Raw genomic sequence first — 26,062 nt, 5'->3', positions numbered from 1 at the left:
AGAGGGAGGGCACAAGGGGCCTTAGAGACTCACAGTCATCTGAGACATTCTGGATCTTCAAAGAGCACAAAACAAGGCTCAGCCTATGCACCAGGGAAGACAGAAACGCCCCAGACCACAGAGAGCACAAAGGGAACCCGCAGAGACCCAAGTTGGCAGTAGGACTATAAAGCTTGAGGTTCAACCCAGAAGCAGACAGGGTCTCTAGAAATGCAATTGTGCTGACAGGCTCAGCCCTGCTGAAAGGCAATTCAGACTCAGGCTCTGAAACACACCCTCGACAGACAGTGGCAGCAGGCCCTCCTCATACACAGCCCAAGAACAGGCTTCCAGCCTCACTGCTGGGCCACACACAGGTGAGTGCTGTTGGACCTTCACTGGCTTTAAGTAAAATATTACTTATTTGACTCGTTTGGCTACTGACTGGATATTAATATAAGATATATGGCAGATAATTGTTTTAAAATCTGAAGACCCGTAAGGGGTCCTTAAAGCTCAGGAAGGAGGAGGGTACCTGCCAGGCTAAACTCTCACACACCAAGGCTGCACAATCGAATGGCAGCAGCATAAACACACGGCACTTTAGATGGGTGAGAGGTGAAAGGAGTCCTCCCTGGAGCTGCCCCACTAGAGATGGTGCCAAAGGGCCAGATACCTGCCTTCCACACACAGACCCTCAGCCTGAAAAGAAATATGTTATGCACATAGAAGATTTGGCAAGAACTTAAAAAATAAAAAGCTCCAATTAGAGTAAATTTTGGGGCAAGTATTGTTTTCTAACCATGTCATCAAGTTCATAGTGTGCGGAAAGACAGAGTATATAATATGCAAAGTCAAATGTGGGAGACAAGCGAGTGGAGCTCTTCTGAGTGAGCCCCACGCTGGCGTGCGGAGCATGGCACTGGTTAAAGTGGACACAGTAACCTAAAGGCTCAGGCCAGAATCTCTATACGAATTGTCAAAAAAACAAAACACCACGTATAACTAAAATCTAAATAGAGTAGACAGAACCAATACTTAAAAACTGTGTCACTTACCCAACAGAAGAGACTAAATAAGGAGCTGTTCGTGTGACTGATGTCATGCATGTGACGGATTCATAAAGCAGGCTCTCTGACACTATGAAAACAAAGAAAGGCTCTCGGGCTCTTCACGCACTGATACAGAGAACTGCCTCAGACCACCAAGGGTTAAGAGTTGCCTATGCTTCCACACAGGCTATCATGCCACTTTCGCCAAGCACACCATTCTGTTGTCATATGAAAGAGAGGTGGGAAATGCACACTTGTATTTGCTTGCATAGAGATCTGGAGAGATGCGTGAGAACTCACTAATAGTAGTGACCTGTGCTGGAAACCTGGGGGAGTCAGCATGAGGACCTGGGATGGGAAAAAGATGGTGGGGGAATCCCGGGACATCTTCGTTATACTCACCACCACCTCCACCACCACCACCACCACCACCACCACCACCACCACCACCACCACCACCACCTCCACCACCACCACCACCACCACCACCACCACCACCTCCTCCTCCTCCTCCACCACCACCACCACCACCACCACCACCACCTCCTCCTCCACCACCACCACCACCACCACCACCACCACCACCACCATCATCCCAGCACCACCCTAGCACCACCCTCTCAAGCATCTGCTGAGTCTTATTTTAACACCATGGCCAAGAACTTCATGCTGTATTTTTAGGGAAACTCGTCAGCACTTGCCTATGAATATTGTGCTCAATAGCTTACATAATAGAAAAATCTCAAGGTGACAGAATTTTCCAAAACAACTGAACCATTTCCCAGGGGAAAAGAAGGACTGGCCAGGATGCTGACAGGGATGCCACAGGGAGCAATCACATGCTGTTCCCCATAAGAAGGAACAAGAATATAGTGAACCCTTTCCACTCCCAGTTTCTGAAGATCTGTGACATCAGACATATGGGCAGATCTATGCACAGGCAAAGTAAGAAGGGGTCACTAGTGACCCCTAAACTGGCAGGGACCACTGTTTTGCTTACTTAACAGCAATCAGTAAACCTCCAAAACTGGGCGGATAAATGGTAAACTCGGAGCTAAGCATCCCCCTAAGAATCTCTCCATGGCTCTTGTACAGAACGCTTAGAAAGTAGATAAAGAGTGCTGAGCATGGCCTTTTGTCCCAGCACTCAGGAAACAGAGGCAAGCAATCTCCATCAGCTGGAGGCCAGCCTGGTCTACATAGTAAGTTCCAGGTCAGCCTTGTCTACATAGTAAGTTCCAGGTCAGCCAAGGATACATAGTTCTACCCTATCTAAACTAAATAAGCAAACAAACAAACAAACAAAAAAGAAGTCAATACAGAAAACAGTGCACACATGCTGTGGCACATACACATAGACACAATACAACAAATAAACAAATAAATAAAATGAAATAAAAATTAAAAGAAAATGTGATAATTAATACAGTGCTCTTAAAATCAAAGCAAATAGGGCTGGGGATTTAGCTCAGTGGTAGAGCGCTTACCTAGGAAGCGCAAGGCCCTGGGTTCGGTCCCCAGCTCCGAAAAAAAGAACCAAAAAAAAAAAAATCAAAGCAAATAGAAATATTATTCAGGAGGAAGATCTTAGAAATAATATCACATTTCTTACTTAAAAAATTATCTATCTTATGAGCTCTAACCTAGAATCCATGTATAGAGAATAGAGAGATTTGCAGTTATTAAAATAATCTAATCATTAGAAATACATGAATTATTTATAAAATTGAAAGTGTTGGAAATTTTTAAGAAGACATAAAGGCTCCTGATAGTTTGGGGGAATTTTGTGAAAAAAGCTACAAAGTTTTCTTGAACAACTTGTTCTTCGAGTTAAGGTAAATAAATCTAACGAGAGAGAACATGACGATGAAAGCCGAGAGCAGCGACTTCAAACATTAACAAGACCTTGAAAATGGGGGCCAGAAAGAGTCCAAGGGACCACAGCATCCAGGTCCATGAAGGGGTGTCAAGGCCACATGCTGAGAAGGGCCCCAACACAAGGTCATTTCTGAGGTATCTTGTCTACTATAGTAGGAAGAAATACAATAGAAAAAAGGCTAAACACCTAAAATTTTCCTCATACATATTTTTAAATGCCATATCCTGCTTCCTCCAAATGCAAGAATATTTACAGGCAGACAGCAGAAAAGGCCACTCTGCACAGAGCCTGGGGAGTTCTGCATTTTCTTTAAGCTGGGGCTGACACCCAGCAGATGAATGATCGATGGATGGCACCGTGCTGCCAGTGCAGTTCTCTGTGGCCCAAGCTCTACTGGGTAACATTTCAGTCCTGTGGTGAAAATGGAATAACTCAGGTAGAGAGGCCTGGGAAGGAAGACATTTATTAAAGTGACAGACTACCTGCGCAGCACACCCACCGCCTAAGCAGAAGCTCTTCTAAGACTGTTCATCAGAATATGCTACCCTTCCAAACTCACGTGAGCAAAGGCAAACAGCCCAAGGGCCCAAGCTCCAGCTGCATCCACTCCATCTTTATTTCACTTAAAGCCCATGTGAGTTCTGAGAACCAGCAGCCGATAGTCTGAGGAGATGTGCACTCTCCAGGCTCCACTGGAGTGCAGTGCCTGGCCTCAGGCCCCCTCTAACTGGTCATACCATCTTATTGAGACAACATTGTTTGCAAAAGCATCTGAAAGTGTCTAGGAACTCTAAGAAGCAGGACTCTATGTTGGTTCTATCTGTTGTTGGTAGTGGGGAAACAGGAAGCTTCCTGAGGCAGAGAGCTGAGTCAATCAAGAGGAAAAACATCCATTTTGAAGCATAAGTTGCCTCTCATGGTCTTACAAGGTGAAACATCGATATGTATTGACTTCTATAAGGCACACAATAATTGCACTTCAGAATTGAAAGCTCCTAAAGAAGAACTTAACCTGAACTCTTCTCCTCACAGAAGAGATCACTGATTACGGTCTAATCACACTACAATTCTCTGGCCAGTATAAACTGGTTGTTCTGCTGATAAAGGCCACCATTAGCCAAAATAATTTGTTTACACTAAACACTGGCCAGAAAGTATTTTATGAAGTAGATAATCCAGTGAGGAAACAAAACAAAGACCGCCAATACCGAGTGATACTAGAAATTAGTGATACCAGAAATTACCAGGGTGGACTGTCAGAGGTCTCACGATAGCTAAGGTAAGCAACAGGGAGCCCACTGAAAGCAGGACTTGTCTCACTGATGTGATCCCTCTGCAAGCTCATCTGACCCATCCTCTGGATACAGGAAGAAACTGCTGCTCACCTAGAGAGTCAGTCATTAACAGTGCCAGTATGGAGTCAGCGAAGGCAGCTTGTGGCCTTACATCAGAGACATCTCTGGCCAGAGAGGCTCTCTCTCCTGAGGGGTTTGCCTAAATTTAGACTGTGTCTTCTTCTAGACAGGAACAAGACATTATTTAAAAGTCAACCTCATCTGTGTTTGAAAATCACAACAGCTCGCAACGTGTTGTGAGCGCACTCCTGCTGAGGTATTAAGAACGCAGGGTAAGAGCTGAGTCTGCAGGCGCAGATGCCAACTTCCCCTCCCGACACTCCAGGCGCCATCACTGTTCCCATTTACAGCTAGGAAAACAGAAACGTCATTTGCTGGAATTCAAACAGTTTCTCTGCATCTGTATTCAGAGTGTGTGGTATCTTTGGCAATGGGCTATCACTGTCTAGCTCTGGTGGATATCCAAGAACATTGGCAGCAGCCTGTGCTGTGTGTGGAAGTGTCTGTGATTTTCAGGATGGGACAGTGCTATCCACCCTGCCTTCTGAGCCACTTCCCTTCCTGTATCACCTGCTGCCTGCGGGATTGTCTGTCCAGTGCTAGGCACAGTATTCTCTCTTCCCCTTGGTATGTCTAAGGCAATTTGCTTCTGACATTGGTGGCACTGATAGCTCTACAGGTTGGAAATGAAGGCCTAGGCTGTGCCTCAGTGGTAAAGTGCTTAGCTCGTATGAGACTCTGGGTTCAGGAGACATAAAGAACTCAGCCTCCAACAACAACAAGACGCACTAACAATATTTAAATACTTCCAGTCAGTTATGACCACACGCCCAAACACTCGGAGTCAGGCTCTGCTCTTGGCTGCAGTAGTGGGCAAAAGCACACGACCTGCGCCAACCACCTTACCAGAATACCCATGCATTACACATCCACTTACAGGTGAAAGATAACCCTACTGCCAAAGTGAGTGGCATAATCTGGCCTTAATGATTTAGTCTTTAAGGATCAAAACCGAAACCTGTTGGGTCACACAGTCCCTGTCACTCAGCCTATGGGTCCTTTTCAAGGACAACAGTGACTGACACACCAACACGAGAAGACACTTTTCATGCCTGCATCTTACTCAGTTGGTCACAATGTTCTCTCTCTCTCTCTCTCTCTCTCTCTCTCTCTCTCTCTCTCTCTCTCTCTCTCCCTCCCTCCATCCCTCCCTCCTCCCCCCCCTCTGACATAGTCTCTTTCATGATCACTTCACTACTAGCTTTCTTCCTAGGTCAACTCTCCACTTAACCTGTAATACTACACTTCCAGTGAGCTTGGCTAAGAACCCACTTTCCCTAAGCATTCCTGGCTACTTGTCTCAGTTAGGGTCTCCATTGCTATGAGCAGACACATACACCTGCTGTCTCACATACACAGGGCCCTAGCTTCAACCTTCAGAACTGCAAAGAGGGGAATGGAAATAGAACAGACCCAGAGAGAGGGAATAAATTAAAGTAGACAAACAAATTTTCCACCAATGACCAAACAACAATAACAACATACAGTCACGTACGTGGGTTGGTGATAAACCATAACAACTATTTAAGAAGAACTATGAAATGAACGGGAGATGAAGACGTGAGGGGAATGCAGAGACAAACATTCTTGTAAATTTAAAGTGTGAAACTCCTAACAGCCCATTAGTAAAGCGACCAAACCAATATATACAAGGGTGACATACAATGACAGAGTGAGCTATGGCTGAGGAACGGCAAAGCTGACTGAGTGTCTAAAAGTCTACTAACATATCGTGATATTAACACATATTCCCATACTGACCATCACAACTGACAGAAGTCACATTTGGAGTGCCCTAACAACTCTTTACAACATTAGTTAAAATCTAAGTCTTCCCTTCTACAGCTGCAACAAGACAAGCCAATTTGTTTAACCAGTGTAAAGGGCTTATTATCTTGGAGTCAAAAGATGAAAGAGAAATACATTTTAAAGAACTCAAACTGTTTTTATTAACAAATAACAGGATATTTTAGATAGAAAACACAAGAAATCTATGAAAACTAGTTTGGAGAGGTTGCAGGATACAAGCTCTATGTAGAAAGATCACTTGTACAACAAACAAAGAAAAATAAAATTATAATAAAGTTCATTCAGAATGGATAAAGTATTTAGAAATAAATTTCTCCAAAGAGGTCCAAGATCTATATATTGAAAACTAGGAGATACTGCTGAGACATACCAAATCTATAGACAAATTGATTGGGAAACACTATTGTTAAAATGGCAGCTTTTTCCATAATCAATCTATACTGTTCCCAGTGAACATCTCTATCAGTGCCTCAGCAAATATTCTCAAAGAAAAGGATAACAGAGACTTCAGCAGAGAATGCTCTGCAGTCTGCCTACCTGGTGCCTTGGGGCTCAACAAGGGCCAGCCCACCCTTGGCCACACCTACCTACTTTCTTCCAGGACATGACAGAGTCAGGAGTCTCCATTCTCAGTGTCTCCAGAGTCTGTGGAACATGCACTGACCCAAGCCCCACCTTCCTTTGCCCATGGTCATGCATAGCCACCCTTGGGACAGAAGTAACCCCTGTTCTCAGGGTCCCTAGAAGAGGGCATGAAAGGAGAGAGTGGCCCAGAGCTGCTTGGCTGACAGGGGTACCCACCCTATACATTCCAGGCCTCCAGAACCCACCCTTTCCTAGACCACCTGCTTTATTGAGGACTTCACCCAAAAAGCACGCCTGTACCTATGAAAACAAAAGAAAAAAAGAAAAAAAAGGATGAAATGATTTTGAAAGTTGTACAGCAATGCCAAGAGTGCAGAATTAGTGGGCTGGTTTTGAAAAGCAAAGTCAGAGGACCCATACTTTGTTACTTCACAACTCATTATAAGCTGTGATGATAAAAATGTAGGGGCCCGGCCTAACAGTAGCTACACACATTCCCAAACAGCTAAGAGTCCAGAAGTGAACTCTGACATCTTATTGTCTACAAACCGCTAAGGGAGATCACTAAAGGAAAGAAGAGTCCATTCAACAAACAGTTCTAGGTGGGCTACCCACATACAGAACAGGAAGAGCGAAGTTTGTTCACCTCCACTGCACCAAGACAAAGAAAGAAAGAGAGAGAGAGAGAGAGGGAGGGGGGAGGGAGGGAGGGAGGGAGGGAAGGAGGGAGGGAAGGAGAGAAGGAGGGAGGGAAGGAGAGATCACTCACTGTACTCACCCACTCACGTGGATCATGAAACTAAATATGAGAATTGAAAATACGGTAAGGCTTCTGGAAGAAAAGTCCTTTGTTTGGGTAAAGATCTGTGAGAGCCATCACTAGCAGCATAATCCACTGAAAGAATTGAAACATTTGATTTTCTAAATTGTGCATCTAGCATACCTCCAAGTCCTCACTGAGAAACTGAGAGGACAAGCTATGACCATGCCTAGCATGCATGGCTGCCATCCTAGCACTCGGGAGCCAGAGGCAGAAGGGTCTCAAGTTTGAGAGCTGTGCTGGAAGTTCTAGGCCACCATGGGAGACTATCAAAAGAAAGGGGGGGGGGGGCAGAGGTGAGTGAAAGGTGGAGGAGGGGACAGGAAAGAGTTATGGGATGTGCAGGGAGAGGAAGGAAGAAGAATGGAGAAGAATATTTGCAAATCATATTACCTGATTTACTCAAAATAAGAAGACAGGCAATCTACCAACATGAGCAGAAGAGTTGAACAGACCCTCCCCTAAATGCACAGATGGCTCATAAAGCACAAACAACAATGCTCAACATCATGAGTCAATGCAAAACTGCAAATGAAACTTACAAGATGTCTCTGTACGATCCAGTGATCCGACTACTGGACTTATACCCAGAGACCAGGAAACGAGCACTCAAAGAGACTGAGGCATCTCCATATTCAGTGCAACAAGGAAACAACTTCAGTGTCCACCAACTGATGAATTAAAAAGAAGTGCAACATTCATGTCATGGACTATAATTCAACCATAAAACAGTACAATCCTATCACCTGCAAAAGTGTGTATCAAACTGATGATCACTGTGCTAAGTGGATGAACCAGATGCCAGCAGACCAGACCTGAGTCCAACAGAATCTGAAAGAGTTGATCTCGTAGAATTAAAAGTAGAGAGCTGGTCCTGAGGGGCCAGGCGGAACATGAGAGAGCAGTTGCAGGGATGGGGAAGTTTGCTGGTGACCGGCAAGTTAGATTAAGATAGGAGGGTGCTCTGGCTTACTACTGCACTAACACAGGAGAATTACTAATGACAACAATGTACTATGTGTGTCTTTAAACTATAAAAGAGGTTTTAGAATTTTCTACCATAAAGAAATGATAAATGCTTGAGGAGACAGACTATTTATCCTAATTTGAACATTCTACAATGTATATATGTACAAAAAGACAGATGATACTATATAAATATGAACAATTTTATACATCCATTAACAATTTTAAAAGGGACACAAGAATATTACATGAGAAGAAAAACAAACAAAATAAAACAACAACAACAATAAAACTGTAGTCTTTAGGCCACATCCTCGAGAGGGCTATAATCAGAAAGGCCCCCAATATCAGGCCCTGACAAGACCAGAAATCCCAACTCCTACACTGCTGGTGGGACAGGAGACAGCAGCACCTCTAGACAGACTACAGCCAATTGCTAAGCCACAGCTCGTGCAGGAGAATCCCATTCCTGAAGAACTTCCCCAAGAAAGAGTGCCCTGTCATACACGTCCTCGCTGTCATGGAAATGGACTCTCACCACTGACTGAGCCATAATTCTTAAGAAAACAAAACAAAAACTGGCATGAATCCAAGTCTGTCATCCACGCACAGAGGTGAGCGTGTGGGTGCTCACTCACCAAGCTGCTACATTGTAAGACTTGGAAATAAAAGGACATATATATCGAATAAAAGAAGTCCTGCCACACTGCGTGTTTCCAATTTCTAGAAAAGGAAACTATATACAGAGAAGACAGACAGACAGTAGGAACAGCTATGGCGCACTGGACTGATCAGGGCTGCAGATGAAGCCCTCAACCATGCTTATGTTGAACAACTTGGTCATTTTAGAATCCTGGGTTGGATGCCTACCACGAAATGTGTTACACCATGTAAACTACACCCCAAAAAAGCAAGTTTTAAAGAGAAATATCAAATAATACCAAAAAGCAGTACTGATCATAGAAACAGCTTTTACAATCTACATAGAATTTCTGAGACTCTATGACTCTTAACACTGATGTCAAAGCCCCCCACCCCTTACTCTATGATTTTGATGCTACTGTTCTGGAATCAGTTTAAAACACCTGCAGTCTCTTAAGTACCACATCCCTATTTTTAGAGAAGAAAAAATAAAATCCATCAGACCCTTAGCTAGTGATTTTTACTGAATGACAACATTTTGAATTTGAGTTTAAAAAATTGCATATGCTACTGAGAAAGTGGGTCAGACAAGGGGTAGGCTAGAGGTTACAGAAGCTGCCTTAAAAACGGGGATCCTGTGTTATAGACTAAGCTGTCTTAAGAAACATTGTGTCTGGTACAGAAGTACCTGATCCCCTGGGCACTAACTCACCGGGGAGCCGCCACCTCTGCTAGGAGCAGGGTCCTGGCTGAACTTGGGCCACTTCCTTTAAGATTTGTGAGCAAAGGGTCTGCACACCAGCAGTCACTCGGTCTCACAGGCGACTACACTGGGCTCAGAAGAGATCCTCAGTCTAGAGGGGAAGCTGAAGATGCTTTGTCCTCATGCACCAGTAGGGTTCTGGAAATGTGGTCTGGAGGTGCTGTCCAGTACAGGAAGTCACTGACCATGTGCAACTATGAGCTCAAAATATGAAAATATGCTGGGCCAGAATAAGACACACACCAGGTTTTATAGACTCAGTAGGAAAACTATGCTAAGTGTCTCCTTAATATTTTTAATACTTGGTACATACAGAGATCCTGTTTAGATCTATTAAGCTAAATAAAATGTAGTACTAAAATCATCTTGACATGTTATTTCTATACTCTTTGATGTGGTTACAGAGTTAAAGTCACATATATGACTCTCCTCACCCCCACCCCTCATACTGTAGACCTACAGGATAGACTCTATCAGTGTTGGCAAGGATAATTTCTAAGAGAAACCATGTGCAATGCAGAAGTAGAGGAAACAACTGATCAGGAGGCTCAGAAAGGCTTGATGATGCAGCATGAAGAGCAGCAGACACCCAGACTCAGTGAGCTCATGTAGCTAACACAGGCATGGAGGGTCAATGGGAAAGCCCAGTCTGTGCCACAGATGACCGACAAAGCTGCTGTGTGCAGGCTGGCCTGGCCAGTGCCACTTCAGTGTGCTGGTGCTGCTGGCCACAGGTTCCTCAGGAGGGCTGGGATGGGCAAGAGGAGGTGACTGGAAATGAACACAGTGTGCGAAGTGGCATTGCCTTTGTCTACAGTTAGGAAGCCAGAACTACAATCAGCTAAAAAGCTCTAGAGTCTCTAAGACAGCTGTGAGTGAAGGGCACTGAACCCTCTGGGGCGCAGAGGGTTCCCTGCTTCCGATTGTAACAGCGAGTAGAACGTAAGAACACTTGGGCTATATCACAGGCAGAATGTGGCAGACTCTGCTCTTACCACAGACAGGAAGAGACAGTTGCTTCTAAGAAACCATTCATTCTGGCATGAAAGAGCCGCAGAACTCCAGACCAGAAGAAGCAAGCTCCGGGGAAGCCCAGGCTGCCACGGGAGAGAATCAGTTAGGATGCAGAGACTGCCCCTTACCAAGACAAGCGTCCTCAAAGCCCTGGGCTGAGCCACCACACATTGACGCAAACAGTCTCTACGAAGATTCCTCAAAGACAGTAATCATACTGGCCAAACAGCAAGAGAGCAAGGAGGGTGCTGGATGGCTGCTATTGTATTCTTAGTGGACCATGCAGATCTTCAGTTAAAAAGAAACATCCAATTCAAATTCTTCATTGCACACATAGGGAAACAGAGGTCCAGAGAAAGTGGCCAGGACCTACCAGGCCCCAGGCTCCTGCCATCTAGGGTCATTTTCACCATACTCCAACTATTATCAAAACAGAGGCCCAATCCTCTCCCCTCAAAATCGAATGTGCAGCCCCACCCCCAGCAGAACTTTGGAGGGGACACCTTACTTTAGAGTGCACTTTCTCCTTCTAGGATGTTCTGGGTGAGTCTCATGCCTACAGGCTTTCTGGATATTCCATGTCTTGAATCCATGCGAGTGCTGTCAGAAAGTAAATCTGGAAACGAGATCAAATCACACACCCTACTTTGTATTAGAAGAGGTTATGTGTCAAAGGGCGCTTGTAGAAACACCATAAAAATAAACTTCAGGGAAAGCCGTGGCGGGGAGGGGCTGGAACACAATGAAATGATACTTTGTGTCCCTATTTTGAGTGCCTTTCTCCATGCTATATGCATAGCAGCTAGAGGCAAGCTGGAAAGCAGCCAGGTCCTGGCTGCCAGCAAAAATTTTGTCACCTCCTTTGAACATCTGAAGTATGTTTACCCAATAGATTTCATTAAATTACACTTCCATTAGGAAGCATACAATGTTGATACTCATCTCAGAGATCAAAGGGATCGCTAAGAGGCACGCCATCCTGCTCCCCAGCTGATTGCTATTTCTGGGCCAATCAAGGGAAGGAGCCAGAACAATACTTAGTTACAAAAAAAATGTAGCATCTCCCCAAGGACTATGGACTAAGAATCCGCAGCCCCATTATCAAAATGAGCTTATCATTAATGACAACGCACACACAGAGAGTTACTTTACTATGACTCCAGCACAGCAAACATGCTGGATGTGGGTCATTAGCTGAATTCGTAAAACAGTGTTTCTGAGGCTGAGAAATTCCTCAGTAAGAATGCAAAGTTTAAAGATGAAGAAAGAGAACTATTTATAGAAGCAGCGGGGGTCAGGGGTGGGTCTGCTTTTTATTAATTTCATTGTGACTTTATTTATTGTTAGATAAGCAAACAGGTGAGTCAGATTGGAGATGGCGAATTTGACTGCTAGCAGGTTGTAAGAGTTTTGGGTTTTGTTTTCTCATGTCATTAATTTTTTGATGGATTTAAAAAAGAATACCATTAATTATATATTTAAAGGAACACCATTAATATATTTATTTTAAAGGGCAACAAATGATTCTGTCCTGGGATCCAATGATTTATGATGAAAATACTTAACTTTCTAGGAACCAAGTACATGAAGGCTAAAAGACCTAAGACTTAGTCATTGAAATTATGAAATAAAAACAGGTCATCTCACTTGAGGGAAAAGTAGTTTACACAGGCTCAGTGGAGACTTTTGTTTAAGTCCTGGTGAAGGCTACAGAGCCTTTATTTAACATTAGAAAGGGAGTCTGGGCAACGGCTCAATTCTCAGAACTTAATCTGAAAGAGTGGGAACTTTCTTCCATAGTCCATAGCTATGGAGAGGCACTGGCTGGGAACGGGATGGAATGACCTGGAAACAGGTGGAAGGTAAGTTAGGGCGGGAGGGAAGGCAGGGTGGAAGGTAAGCCCCATTGCCACAAAGTTACAACCCAATTTTAAATATATTTTTCAATGAGCAGTCGACCTCTCCGTTACCCATATTTGACACAACACATGAACTCTAATTACCTATCTTTTGCAATTAATCATCCAACAATTATCTTTCATGCACTTATGAGCATCCAGCTGGGAACTGAGTTTTAATCTAAGAGAGAAAAAAATAGGGTATTCAGGTTTCTAACAAATTACTTCTAATTACCACAACCTTTTCTTAGTCATCCCAATGTAAAAATGCCTGAAGCTAATCAAGGAATTTAAATTGTTGGCATTCTTACTGGTATTTTAAATTTTCATTTAAATTTCCCCAAAGAGCAGTTCTGGACTTGTATTTTGCTAACATTCTGTAAACAAGCATCCTGTTTGGCAGTACACAGGGAAGGGGTGGTTGAGGGTCCGAGAGCGTCTAAGGGAAAGGAACTTAAACTGCTTTGAAAAGGCACCAAGCAGAATCAGGCAGCAGAAACGCAAGGATGGTATATGTTACTTCCTGTTGCTGAGATAACACACCACAACCAAGGCAGCTTACAGAAGAGTTACTCAGTTTGGGTTTCAGATAGAGAGTCAATGAGGAAGGCAGCCAAAGAAGGGAGATCACACTTCCAACCAGACATGCAGCAGAGAGCCGTCAGTGAGATGAGGCTGTCAACTCTCGAAGCCCATCCTCATGATATATCCTGCAGCAAGGCTCGACCTCTTAAAGGTTCTGCAACCCGAACAGCAGCACCAGCTGAGAACAAGTATTGGAATCCATGAGCCTGTGGGGATATTCCCAAACAACCCAGGACAGCATCTTCCCAGCACTGAGCTCCCTTCTGACAACCTGGGAGACTGGCTCAGGTGAGTCATAAACCATGAGAAATGAGAAGCTGCAGATCGTCTACTGGGGACTCTGGAAGTAGGGTGCTGTGACAGGGGCTTCAGTGCCCACCTGGAACCCTTGGAAATGTCATGATGCAAGTCCTTCCTGGGACTCTTTCAGTCCTTCCAAATTGGAGACTCTAGGGTAGATGCAGGTCTTTGTGTTAAATAGCAAATCCCTCCTGGGACTCTGATATCCACCCAAGCCTGAGAGCTAATGGGCTAGCCTGACCACTCAATGCTATTTAGACGAGGGAACAGCTGAATCAGGGAGAGAAAAGTAAAATGACCTCAGAGAACTGAATGTTACTCTTTTTTGCTTTCATCTAATTAAAAAAAAAACTTTATTTATGGTGAGATACAATGCTGTACTACACACTTCCAGGTTCTGGAAACCACAACCTAATGATCTTGAACCAATAAGAAGTGATGATAGAGAAATGAGAGGCAGCCAGCATCTCCCTGAATTAAAGTTAGGATCGTTCTGAAATGGACAAGCCACAGACAATGCAATACTGTGAGAAAACACTTCAGTCAAGTCAGTGAAATGTCAGTTTCAAATGCTCGCTCAGCTGCAGGCCAGCTCAGTAGGACAGCCACACTCCCATGGCAAAAGCCTAGAGATCTGGTTTTAGTTGAGAAAGACTACAGTAAAGTCCTGTATCTGACAAACAGGAAGACAGATGTTCATTCAGACTTTGGGAGTTTTCCACTGGCTTCATAGCATAGCCCGAGCTGACTCTCACTTACCAGAAGCCAACAGCAACTGGGCAACAATTCCAAATCAGAACATCTCATAGCCTAGTCACTCACAACATTTTACACAATTTGTTTCTGCTGTTTATAGGGCAGGAGGGGGTGTTCTTGAGGTATAACCTTGGGTCTCCTAGACATTAGGAAGAACTCTACCACTAAGCTATATATCCTGCCTCTTATTACTATACATTGTTTTTCATTTTGAGACAGGGTCTTGCTCAATAGACCAAACCTTGAACTCAGTCTGTAGCCCAGGCTGGCCTTGAACTTGAAACAATGTTAGTCTCAAGGCCAGCTGGGACTCAGGTCTGCCCCACTCCACCAGGCCTGGCTCTATGTGGAATGTATAATCGTTTATACAGCATGAGGACTGCCATTCTTCTTCTAACTGTGTAACAGACTGGACAAGAACAACTAATTGTACATGAAGACAAAGGAAATGACAGGTCAGTCAGTTTAAGGGCCAGAGCCTACTCAAGAGTTCAGGATGGGAAAGATAACGCATCCAGTGCAGGTCAGGATTAAATCAAGGATGTGTATTATGATAGTCTCACAACACTCTTAGTGTATTTTTCAAAGCATGGTGAACTGTGGCTTAATAAACAAACCACCCTCCAAATAGCTTGTTGAACGAAATGTTCTTATAATTATTTATTTCTTTTCCCTAACAATAGATGTAAACAGGAGAGGTAAGGACTATATCTATTAACTATTACCAAAATGTTCATATAAACAAGATAAATCTGAAGAAGACAATTTTGAAACCAAACTACTTGGATTAAAAGCATGTTCTTTTCAGGTAAGTACATCATAAAAGATACTCAAAGTAGAGAAAAATGTTATCAGCAACAAAGGTCAGTGGAGGAGTGATGTTCAGATGTACATTGAGGGCCATTAGGTTACAAGCAGAAGGTGACAACACAGGACAGCATGAATAACAAAGAAAAGGTAATCACCCATCACAGATGCCAACAGTGGGTTAATTTGATTAAGGGAAGTGGAGAAGGGCAACTAAAACATGCCAAGTGTGTCTCTTAGACATTATGAAGTATCACAAGAGACAAGAATGCTGCAATGTTACAAATTTGATCCAGCTGGCAATGATAACACCGGTGGGACTCTAAAATGCAACACTATGGACCCCCAACTCTGTCTTAAAGCTCATTAGTTGTAGGGAATATCTCTCAATCCAAGCACAGAACACGAATGCCTATACAATTCTTATTCGGAGATCACTTTGACTTTTAGAGAGTGGTACTATCTCTAGCAGGTTTTAACAGACACATATGCAATGCCTTGATACAGATGCCAGGAAATTTAGTCAAGGCTAAACGTGGACAGAAGGAAGTAGATGTAGGAATCCACTGGTTATGGTAAAAGGGTATGCAACTGAATCTGTAGAGTGCTTTCCTACAACCACAGAGAACTGGACTCAATATCCATCCATCCCTGTAGGATCCAAGCTTGGAAGCACACACCTACAGTCCTAGCAAAAGGTTCACAGGCTCAAGGTCAAAGGGCTCAGAGGCAGTCATGACTATATGAGATCTTGTCTCAATGGCAACAACAACAAAAATACATGAAGGAAAGGAAAGGGAAGGAAAGGAGAGGAGAGGAGAGGAGAGGAGAGGAGAGGAGAGGAGAGGAGAGGAGAGGGAGACTGTGGTCTAGGAGTAGCTATGCAGGTAAGAGGGGGAGTACTCTTTCATTGTTTAAATGAAGAAGCTTTAGTTTGGGTGGTTTGGGTAGCTTTATGCTACGATAGGAACCAGTATGTGTTCCTTTTATATGTAACATGATATACACTTTAGATATACTGCACCATTCTAATGGGTAACTGCTTGCAAATTATCAAATCTTACCAATTTGCACTTGAGTATCCAAGATTCAAATTCCTAAAGCAAGCTTTGAGTTTGATCAGAGACAGAGGGAATAAACAGACAGGAAGGGGCACCAAGGTGCTAGTGTAAGGACATCTCCTTTGCAAAGCGCATCCTCCAGAGCCTTTCATGGTGTTACTTCATAAGGACCCCAGAATGAAATAGGTAGGAAAGCCTCACTACTACAAGCCAATAAATGAGGATGGGGATCCCTCTCACCCCCACTACCACAACTGGAAGTGACCTGTGACAATTCTCAAAGATGACTGGTGGCTAAGGCAAGAATTATGCAGGCTTCTCACTCTTAACATTCTTTCTGACCTATGCTATTCCTGTCTCCTCGGAACTCCTCTAAAGATTTTTCATTAGTTTCTACAGTGTTACTTGGCATTTCTCAACAACTCTTCCTTAGCACAAACCTAACTGTAGTAAAACGTCCCAAGGAATGTGTCTGTGGAAAGTGGGAAGAGGAGACCACCAGAAGAGGAAGCCACAACCCATCTCCCTTAGTTTCAATGACCCAAAGAACTTTGTATAGAAGTGGATGTGGCACTCAGGAGATAGGAAATGAACATACATATTCACACATGTGCACATGCACACACACGTACATGTATGTATGTATGTTTACAGTGGTGAGTTTTTATCTAGGAAGCTCACAGGGGGCTCTCAGGTAGGAATCTTACTGGATAGCTCTTTTATGTACATGAAATGGTGGTAACAAACTAAGAAATAAACTTCGAAATGAAATTTAAAGATACATGCAATGCAAAACTCACATCCTCTGCTGCACGGAAGTTAAACCGTGAGCTGTTGTGCTTTCAGTGCAGTCTGTACGAACGTACAGATAATATCCGAAGTTGTTGCCTGTACACTTATACAAAGGAGCTTAGGGAGCTGTCAGTGCAGTTTTGCTCTAAGTGGCCTCTTCTATAAGACGGGAATATAGCACTTTAATTTATTGGTTTGGACTGAAGATAAAATTCTGACAACCACATGTCACTGTGAGTGTTGAGACACCGATACGGTAGACAAGGACCATGTTACTGGAGGGGCTGCTGGAGACAACAGTGAGTTGTGCTTCTCAGCTCCTCTCTGGAGCAAGCGTCACAATACTTCCTACATGCCGCTGCTCTGAGAAGACAACTCAGTGGGACGTTACAGAACCTTTGTTCTTCTACAGTTTTGTTCACATTTATTAATTTTATTATTTAGTTATAAGTATTTCTGCCTGCATGTGTGTGTGTGTATATATGCTTGATACCCACAGAGGTCAGAAGAGGACACTGGATCCCTTGGAACTGAAGTTGTAGGTGGCTATGAACCACCATATGGGTGCTGGGAATTGAACCTGTGTCCTCTCCAAGAGTAACTAACAAGTGCTCTTAACTTCGGGTTCATCTCTCCAGTCCTAACCTTCATACTATTTCCCTGGTCTGAAAAACTTAAAATCAGTCAGCAGGGAGGAAATGCCCACAGTAACGCAAGGTCTTGGTTTGTTCCACTACTATTTAACGGAAATCATGTTCAAAGGACAACTCAAGCTGGATGTGATTCCCTGACTGGAAATCTGAGATGTTCCCTCTTTTGTACCTGTCATTGGCCAGTTTGTTAATCACTGGCTGTACCAGCCACACTATACCACTGGCTATTCATTGAGTGTCCCATGTTTACTAAGTGACTGTAAGACACAGAGCAGAAGATACACCCTTGTGAGGATCGTACTTGTTTGCAGTAATAAAAAGTAAGCAAGTGAAGAGCAGAATCATCTTGGCTCTGACACAGGAACAGTGGGTGAGTTAGCAGGTTACAGATGTAAGAACCAAGGTGAATGAAGACTTAAGAAAATCTATCATGACAGGAAAGATAATTAGAAATGACTCCACAAAGGAGGTGAGTAATGGTCTGGGGATTGTGAAAATGGAGACATATCAATATGAGATTAATAGATTAAGTTGAGCCAAAGGTTCCAAAGCATACTAATTATCTAAGCAGATGCAGAAGTGTCCGCTACAGGAAAACTACCGGCAAACTCGAAAGACCAAGCACTCCACTGTCGCCATCCTTGGGCAAGGAGTTCACAAGTTCACAAGAGCGTCCAGATTGGCCTCACCTCTTAGCTGAAGACACTGAGGAGTGAGCTGCCCAGCAGCACTCAGCTGGTTAGCATCAGAGATGGCGCTCACAGCCAGAACTCCGCTGTGGGTCCACAGTGTCACTCTGTCTCTCATGACTCACAGCTTATGTGAAAGAAACACAGGCAGGTGAAGGGACCAAACCATCTTTCAACTCTATACCCTGGCTCTAAGAGACACAAAGAGAGATGCTACAGGGAGGCTTGCATCTGGACTGTGAGGACATAAGATAAGCCTCTTAGTCTTCCATAAGTCTTAGGTGCAAATTACAGCTGACCGAAGAGTAAACAATACACAGTGGGGGCTCTAGCCTGTCGGAGGCCATACTAGTCACATGGTGTGTTCTCTCCCCTCTGGAAGTCCTGGCAGAAACCATTCCTCACCAAATAGCTCTTAATCATGGATAAACTCCATGCTAAGAAACAACCAGAATATCCAAGGTCCTCCTTCTGTTGGTCACAACTCAGGTGTTGGGAAACAGCCCATACAGCACAGTATGGTTCATTCAAAATCTGAACAGTACTGAGGTTGAGGATCCTGTTCTAGACTCAAGAGAATGCCTATAAGTACTGGTATTCAATTGAGAGAAGAGATCACACCTCTTTCTGCCCTGAAAGAGAACCATCCTAGCCCTACCAAAGCATTAGCATCCAGGCAAGGACGCATTCAGTATCAGTTTACAGCACAGTACAGGAAAACAGCTGAGTTAGCCTTCCCCAGCAGGGAGATCTGAGTGTCTGTCCATCTGCATGTGACGGCAGTGCTGAGGGAGAGAGAGGATGTATGTATGTAATTTATTTATTTATTTATTTGAGAACTGGTAAAATTCTTTAGGCAATTTCTTTAGACAAATTTGCACCTATTGACAACACCCATGGAGAAAATTCTTAAAGCTGCTTAGATCCATGAGACTCCAGGAGGCAAGGGCTAGAGCAAAAGAAGACAGGTCCCAAAGCACACTAATTATCTAAGTATAACACCGCCACACCGGCACCGGGGCTGCTGTTACGGCACACCCACTCTGAACGAACGAATGCTATCCCCATCTCTAAGGACCCTGCACTGTTCAATTCTCCTGCCTACGGTTGGCACCTCTTGTCACTTGCCTGTAACAGTTGCCAGGTCCTATTCCTGATGGAACTCCAAGAGTCTTGATTTGCTGGCTAGGGAAGGAGGATGCAGGAGGATGGTACACTTTAGTTCAGAGTTTAGAATCTAAGGTGTTACCCTATAGAAAGGTGTTCTGCAGGGGCAGTGAAAAACAACTTAGTTTCCAAAGACCTTACCCAGAGCACAGGCAGCCAGCCTCAGTCACTGCCAGTCCCGAAGGCTTCCCGAAATGCAGCGCGCGCTTCCGACTGTACTGCATCTAAATAAACTACTCAGGGAGAAAAGTCAACTTTCAATGCAAAGAGAATATCCTGGATGGATCTGGTCTTGGAAATTTCTCTATCAAAATGCCACAACAGTGTGTTTTAACTATCAATGTGAGCCACACTGCCATCTATGGCCACTTTCCACTTCAGTCAGAAAGCCCAGCTCTCCTTTTTGACAGTTTCTGAACACTGCCAGAAGACAGAAAAGCCTTTCAGGTAGGAAATACACGAGCAACAATCCCCGGGCCTTTCAGGTAGGAAATACACGAGCAACAATCCCCGGGCCCCAAGTGTGTCTGACACACAGGCATTCTTCTGTAGGAGCTACCTCAGGGTATAACAAACAACTCAAATGGGGTCAATTTAATGATAGAGAATACTGAGAAATTATCGATAGACTTTCTAGACGATAACTCGATGACGACAAAGTCAGGAAACACTTCAGTGAATATGCTATGCTTAAAACTGGGAAAGTAACCAATATGGCACCAAACTGAAACAGCACGTGTTTGAGACATGTGCTTAATACATGGTAGTGTTTTTTCCAACCTGAGTATTTTTGACTAAATTCTGCTCAGAAATAGTTTAAAATTTTTCAGTTTAAAATTATATCTACTATGTCAGTGGTTTTGAACTTTTGGGTTGAGACTCCTTGGAGTACCGTTTCACAAGGCTTTCCTAAGACCAAAGGGAAACACAGATATTTACATTACGATTCATAACAGTCGCAGAACTACAGGTACGATGTATCATCGAAAATGATTTTATGGGTGGGGGTCACCACTGCATGAAGAACTGTATGAAAGGGTCTCACTGTCGGAAAGGTTATTTGATGATTTAAATCGCTATCCTAAGCTTTGTGTAGTGTAAAGTTAAAAAGGTTCCAACCTGGCCATACAGGGAACTTGCAGTTGTTCCCTAAAGAAGAAGCAAGCAGTTGTCTAGTAATTCCGCTGCTGGCTCGTAGGTACCAATCCCCACGCCAGTGTGCAGCTATCATCCAGAGTCCCTCGGCTTTCTGCCAAGAGGAAACAGGCACGGGGAGGCAAAGCAATTCTGTTAGGATCAATGGAGCTTTCGGTCATAGTGGAATCCCATTTATCCATAGCGTCCCTACCTCTGTGTCTCTGATTAGAGATGACCAGCAACTTCTTTACAATTCCTGTACAAAATCAAGTTACAGTACATCTTTCAGGACTTCACAGAGTAGCAAAAAAAAGGGTGTGTACTGTGTGTGTTCTCATGCATGCAACTATACATAGGATAGGATACTGTTTGTCCTACTGAATCCAGAGACAGCACACACATATGTACATACAGAGATTCCTGTGTCTCCTTTAAGAAAATGTATGCCGGACTCAATGGATCTGAAAGGGCAACTTTCAAACTGCAAGCACTCACTTGACGGCGGCCCTCTAGTGCGCTGGCTCCGGGTTCCGGGTCAAAGCCACAATCAGTACTGGCTAAGAGCTCACAGCCTGCCTTTGTTTGCTACTAAGCTCAGCTGAGCATTTAAAATATTCACTTTGCCACCTAGAGAGAAAAATTATGTATGCATATCTTCTTTGTTTCCTCCAAGTAATGATTATCATAAAACCTAAATATACCAAATGGAAATTAATTTTAAGGCAATTTGATACAATGTTATTGTAGGTAACAGATTTTTTTTAACTAAAATTTTTATTTAAAATCAGTTTAGGGATCTAAAAGCAAAACAAAAAAATTAAAATTAAACAGAACTCAAACTCACACAGAAAAAAGAACTTCACTGTTTTAGGCGCAAAGCTACTAAGTCATTCAGCACAAGTATCCGTTAACAGCTTCTAACCAAAATGGGGTCAGGGCTTTGCCTAGCTCTCTGCCTTAGTTTCCAACACCAGTTACTAGTTTCCAAACTCATGTGTACAGAGAATCACTTGAGGAACTGCCCTAAAAAAAGCCACTACAACAATGTCCAAATCACACCTATACCAATACAGTCACGTGTGTGTGTGTGTGTGTGTGTGTGTGTGTGTGTGTGTGTGTGTGTGTGTATGTGTATGTGTGTGTGTGTGAATGGAAGTCCATCTGGTGTAGGGGATGTTTAGAGACCCAGATCCCAATATGTAACAAAGGTTGGAGACCAAGCTCTGCCTTCATATTTTGTGCACAGAAATATTTTAACCAAACTCTTGCTGCCCCAGTGGGCCCTGCTAACCTTCCGACCTGTCCTGCAGTTTATCCTGCAGTAACTCACCTGACCGTGTTCTTCTCTCAAACCCCCTCTCAAGTCTCAGTACAAGGCACTTCTCCCAAGCCCTTCTGCTGCCATCACACTAGGTTAGACACGTCTCTGTATTTTCACACACTCTCCTAATGACCCCCCAGCCCCCAATTCTACTTACCACAGGATTACAATTACTAAGGCTATAATCAATGTGAAAATATGCAAATTTGGGGTTGAGGATATCGATCCGTGGCTAAGTGCTTGTCTCCCACCCATGAGGCCCTAGGTTTAGCTCCCAAACCAACAGCAGCAAATTGTTGAGACATTTCACATTTAAAACCAAGTTCAAGGAAGCAATGAGACATCACCAGCTTGGAAGTTCTCTTATTTAGCTTCCTGATTTCCCTTTGAAATATGTGTTTTACAAGTCAGAACTGGGCTCAAGTCATTCAGTTTCTGCCATGATGTTTCTATGTTTCAGACCAAATTCTCAACAGATGGGAAATGCTGTAGCTTTTAAACTATTGAGCTATCAGGCGTGCTGCCATGAACTCTACTCATGGTATTTAGGGAACATTTAGGAATAACTAAAGACTCTTTTTCTGCCTCTAGTTATAACAGTAACTTCTAAGGTTTCATGGAAGTCAATTATTAGAAACTGGAGAAAGACTAGGAAAGAAAGCCAGAGACACTGCATGTGTATTTTGAACTCCAGATGAAAAACTTGGTGTGAAGACGACTCTAAATAGTAATAAAATGCATATGATAAAAAGGCATAAAATATATAATATCATAATTTCTCTACCTTTAATTCCGCCTCTACTCCCACAAGGTCAAGGAGAAAGCTTGCTTTCTGTTACCATAGATTAATTTCTAAGATGTCTCTTACAAAACAAAATGTACTGACAAACAAAAGCAACCCAAATACGAAGGTCATGTCTGCAAATGCGATGGAAGACTGAACGTTCAGGCCTTTGTGTGAGCCCCTGCAGCTCGCCCCTGCAGCCCCGAGGAAGATGGTTTACATGTTTTAGGATTTTCAAGGATCTTCTGACCTTGAGATACTTTAACCTTTAAATTCTTTAATTATAGGATTATGGTCTGTACACAGCGAAGTTGCCGACTAAGACTTATTGCAGCTCTCCAAGTGCTTTTACACTTAACGATCCTAGTGGACCCCCATCCTTCCCCCTTATGTGGGAGGAATTCAAAAGTTCACACCAGGAAACTAGAGTTCCCATACAGGAGGGCCCAGACCACGGGTTCACACCAGGAAACTAGAGCACACATACAGGAGGGCCCAGACCACGGGTTCACACCAGGAAACTAGAGCATACATACAGGAGGGCCCAGACCATGGGTTCACACCAGGAAACTAGAGCTCCCATACAGGAGGGCCCAGACCATGGGTTCACACTAGGAAATTAGAGCACACATACAGGAGGGTCCAGACCACAGGTTCATACTAGGAAACTAGAACTCACATACAGGAGGGCCCAGACCACAGGCCCCGTGCCTTCTATTTCCCACTTGTGTCTTGAAACCAAAAACATTTTTTCACATACAATATAAGAAAAAAATAAAGCATTCACTACTTCTAGCAAACCTGAAACAACATTTACCTGATATTTTTGAAGTGTACAAAAAGCCTCCGAGTAGAATACCTGGGTGGACAGTATTTGCAGTGCCTAACCCCGAGCCACATTCCTTCAATGAGGAAAAGAAAGCGGAGTGTGGCCCTCACTGAAATAGCAACTGTACTCCTGTGGGTTTCTAACTGAGAGATGGAAACTTTCTTCTTCCAGTGTGTAGATTAAATATCATGTGACCATGAATAAGACGAGGACACTCTCCCTTCAGCTGAAGTGTATCTGTAGGTGAGGTAAGAGCACAGCGAGCCAGGGAGAGGAGTGTGGGCATGCGCTCCACAAACACTATGCCACTGGCTTAAAACCTAGAATGAGTAGACACAGTTAAAAAAATTGAGGAGGAAAACCAAAAATTGTTAGCTGGCGAGTATGTGAAGAGGCAATGGCCATCATAAAAGTCCCCACAAGTGCCTGAGCAGCGAAACTTCAGAGCAGACAAACATCAAGGGAATCTATGTCTTCACTCGCAGGAAGCCATTTTAAGAAACGGCTCAATTTTTATGAATTAGATGCTTCAAAACAAGGCCAAGCCTGAGCAAAAAAAAAAAAAAAAAAAATTCTTAAATCATTTTCACTCCATAAATTTCTTATATCCTTCAATATGATTTTTTTCCAGCCTCAGGACACAAACTCAAGACAAATAACAAAAATGAAACTATTTTTACACGTGGTCAACTGCCCACCAGGTTTATACTACATTGAAATCAATAGCAAAGTCTGGCATAGTCCATCCAAGTCCTGCTTTAACTCCTGGTACAAGAAAACTTAAAATAGTTGACAGAACACGCATCCTCAGCTGCTATTACCCAGCTGGAAAACCTCACCCTGGAGATCAGACCTGGCACAGTCCCCATCACCACCAGCTGAATGCCCTGAAAAGCTGTGTGCAAAGTCAAAAGTGCCTAACCCACTTTAAGCTGTGCTCTGAACCTCGCCGATACAGAACTGGATAAAAGACAGTAAGAATAGCATGAAAAGAAACGGAAGATTCACGGAGAAAGAAATGAGATGTCAGAAGTGTTCTGTATCATCTCAAGTTACCAACTGATTTTAGTTTGGCAAAGCACAAAACTGACGTGTTTTATTCAAATATTGTTGTAGCCCTAGGGCCTAAGTATGGAATATCTAGTTCAGTCGGTAGTGTTATATTATACAGCCATGAACTCCCCCTGAGCATAAACTTTAAGAGGGCAACGAACAGAGGGGAACCGGTTTATTCTAGAGTCATCACCTTGAGGTTGGGCTTTGGTTTCCTCAGGAAATACCGTTGCTCATTGTCGGCTTCTCCCCCTTGATGTTTGATGTACACCAGGAAAGTACATTCATAAAGGACGTTTCATTTAGGAATGAATTAGCTACTGTAAGGCCCAAGGAATTGTGGGTCATACCTGAGAAATGAGCACACCATGGGGAAACCCAGTAAAATGCACACTGCTTACTGATGCCAAGTAGACTGAGCAGTGCAGATGAGGACCGCAGTCTCTGCCCAGCCACTGGAGAGGTCACGTGACTTCTGACCACCAGACGGTCAGACGGTGTGTGAGCAACCAGGGGAAAGTTTACTATTTATGAGCAAACAATTTAACATTAAAACAGAGATGGCTTTTTGACTATGGCAATTAGCTTCTTCATGTTCCAAACACCAAGTAACATTTTCCCATTAATTTTTAAACCAATGTGGCTTTAACTTAAAATAAACTGTACATCAAAAGAATGGAAAATAAACAGCCAGGAACACAATTTGACGAATTGGATTTATTTAGTTTATTTATCTAAACAGGGACCATTGGATCTCTTTAATAGGCTGACAGTTGCACTGGGCTGGTTAATAAAACATTCAACACAGTGTCTTCAGCCAATATAGAAATGCAAATCCCATCAGAAATATTTTATTCATGAGGCAGTAATTTCTGTTCCTAGCACAGTCGCTTCCTTCCTTCCTTCTCTTTCTTTTCTGTTTTTGATGGCGCTCTGCAAACAAACAGTGCCATCTAGTGACTAATGAGAGAGTCCAGTCAGTCACAGGCTTAGCGTTAATCTGACACATTTTTAACTCATTTTTCTTATTTCAAGTAAGATGACAGATACAAGTAAACAGAAAGGTTGAAAGCAGCTTCCCATTAAGAAATATTATAACTTAGAAAACTTCTAAAACCATAAACCATATACATGTACACATGAGAGCGCACACACACACACACACACACACACACACACACACACACACCAATTTACCACTCTATCTAGAAAATACATACTTCATCTATTTAGAAAAATCAAAATGTTATAAAGCCTAAATAAAAAACTGGCTCTTAATGGTACCATAATCTTAATTTCTTTTTTA

At 43.3% G+C, this 26,062-nt stretch overlaps 1 protein-coding gene across 24 annotated transcripts in view; it reads right to left on the bottom strand.

Annotated features, from left to right (window-relative positions):
* Positions 1-26,062, bottom strand: part of Vti1a (vesicle transport through interaction with t-SNAREs 1A) — a 307,420-nt gene that overhangs the window by 260,632 nt on the left and 20,726 nt on the right. Inside the window, exon 4 of one of the 24 annotated variants that reach the window (XM_087587805.1) lies at positions 25,468-25,689. The exons of the other annotated variants lie outside the window; for them this stretch is intronic. Coding sequence (XP_087443931.1) covers positions 25,612-25,689 — 78 coding nt within the window. The 3' untranslated portion in view covers positions 25,468-25,611. Of the gene's footprint in view, positions 1-25,467; positions 25,690-26,062 lie in introns of those variants that run through there. 24 annotated transcript variants of the gene reach the window in all.

The sequence above is a fragment of the Rattus norvegicus genome, chromosome 1 (genome assembly GCF_021556685.1).
Source record: "Rattus norvegicus strain SHRSP/BbbUtx chromosome 1, alternate assembly SHRSP_T2T, whole genome shotgun sequence".
In the NCBI taxonomy this organism is placed as follows: Eukaryota; Metazoa; Chordata; class Mammalia; order Rodentia; family Muridae; genus Rattus; species Rattus norvegicus.
Note: the sequence above shows the minus strand (reverse complement) of the source record. Positions and strands in the feature narration are given on the sequence as shown.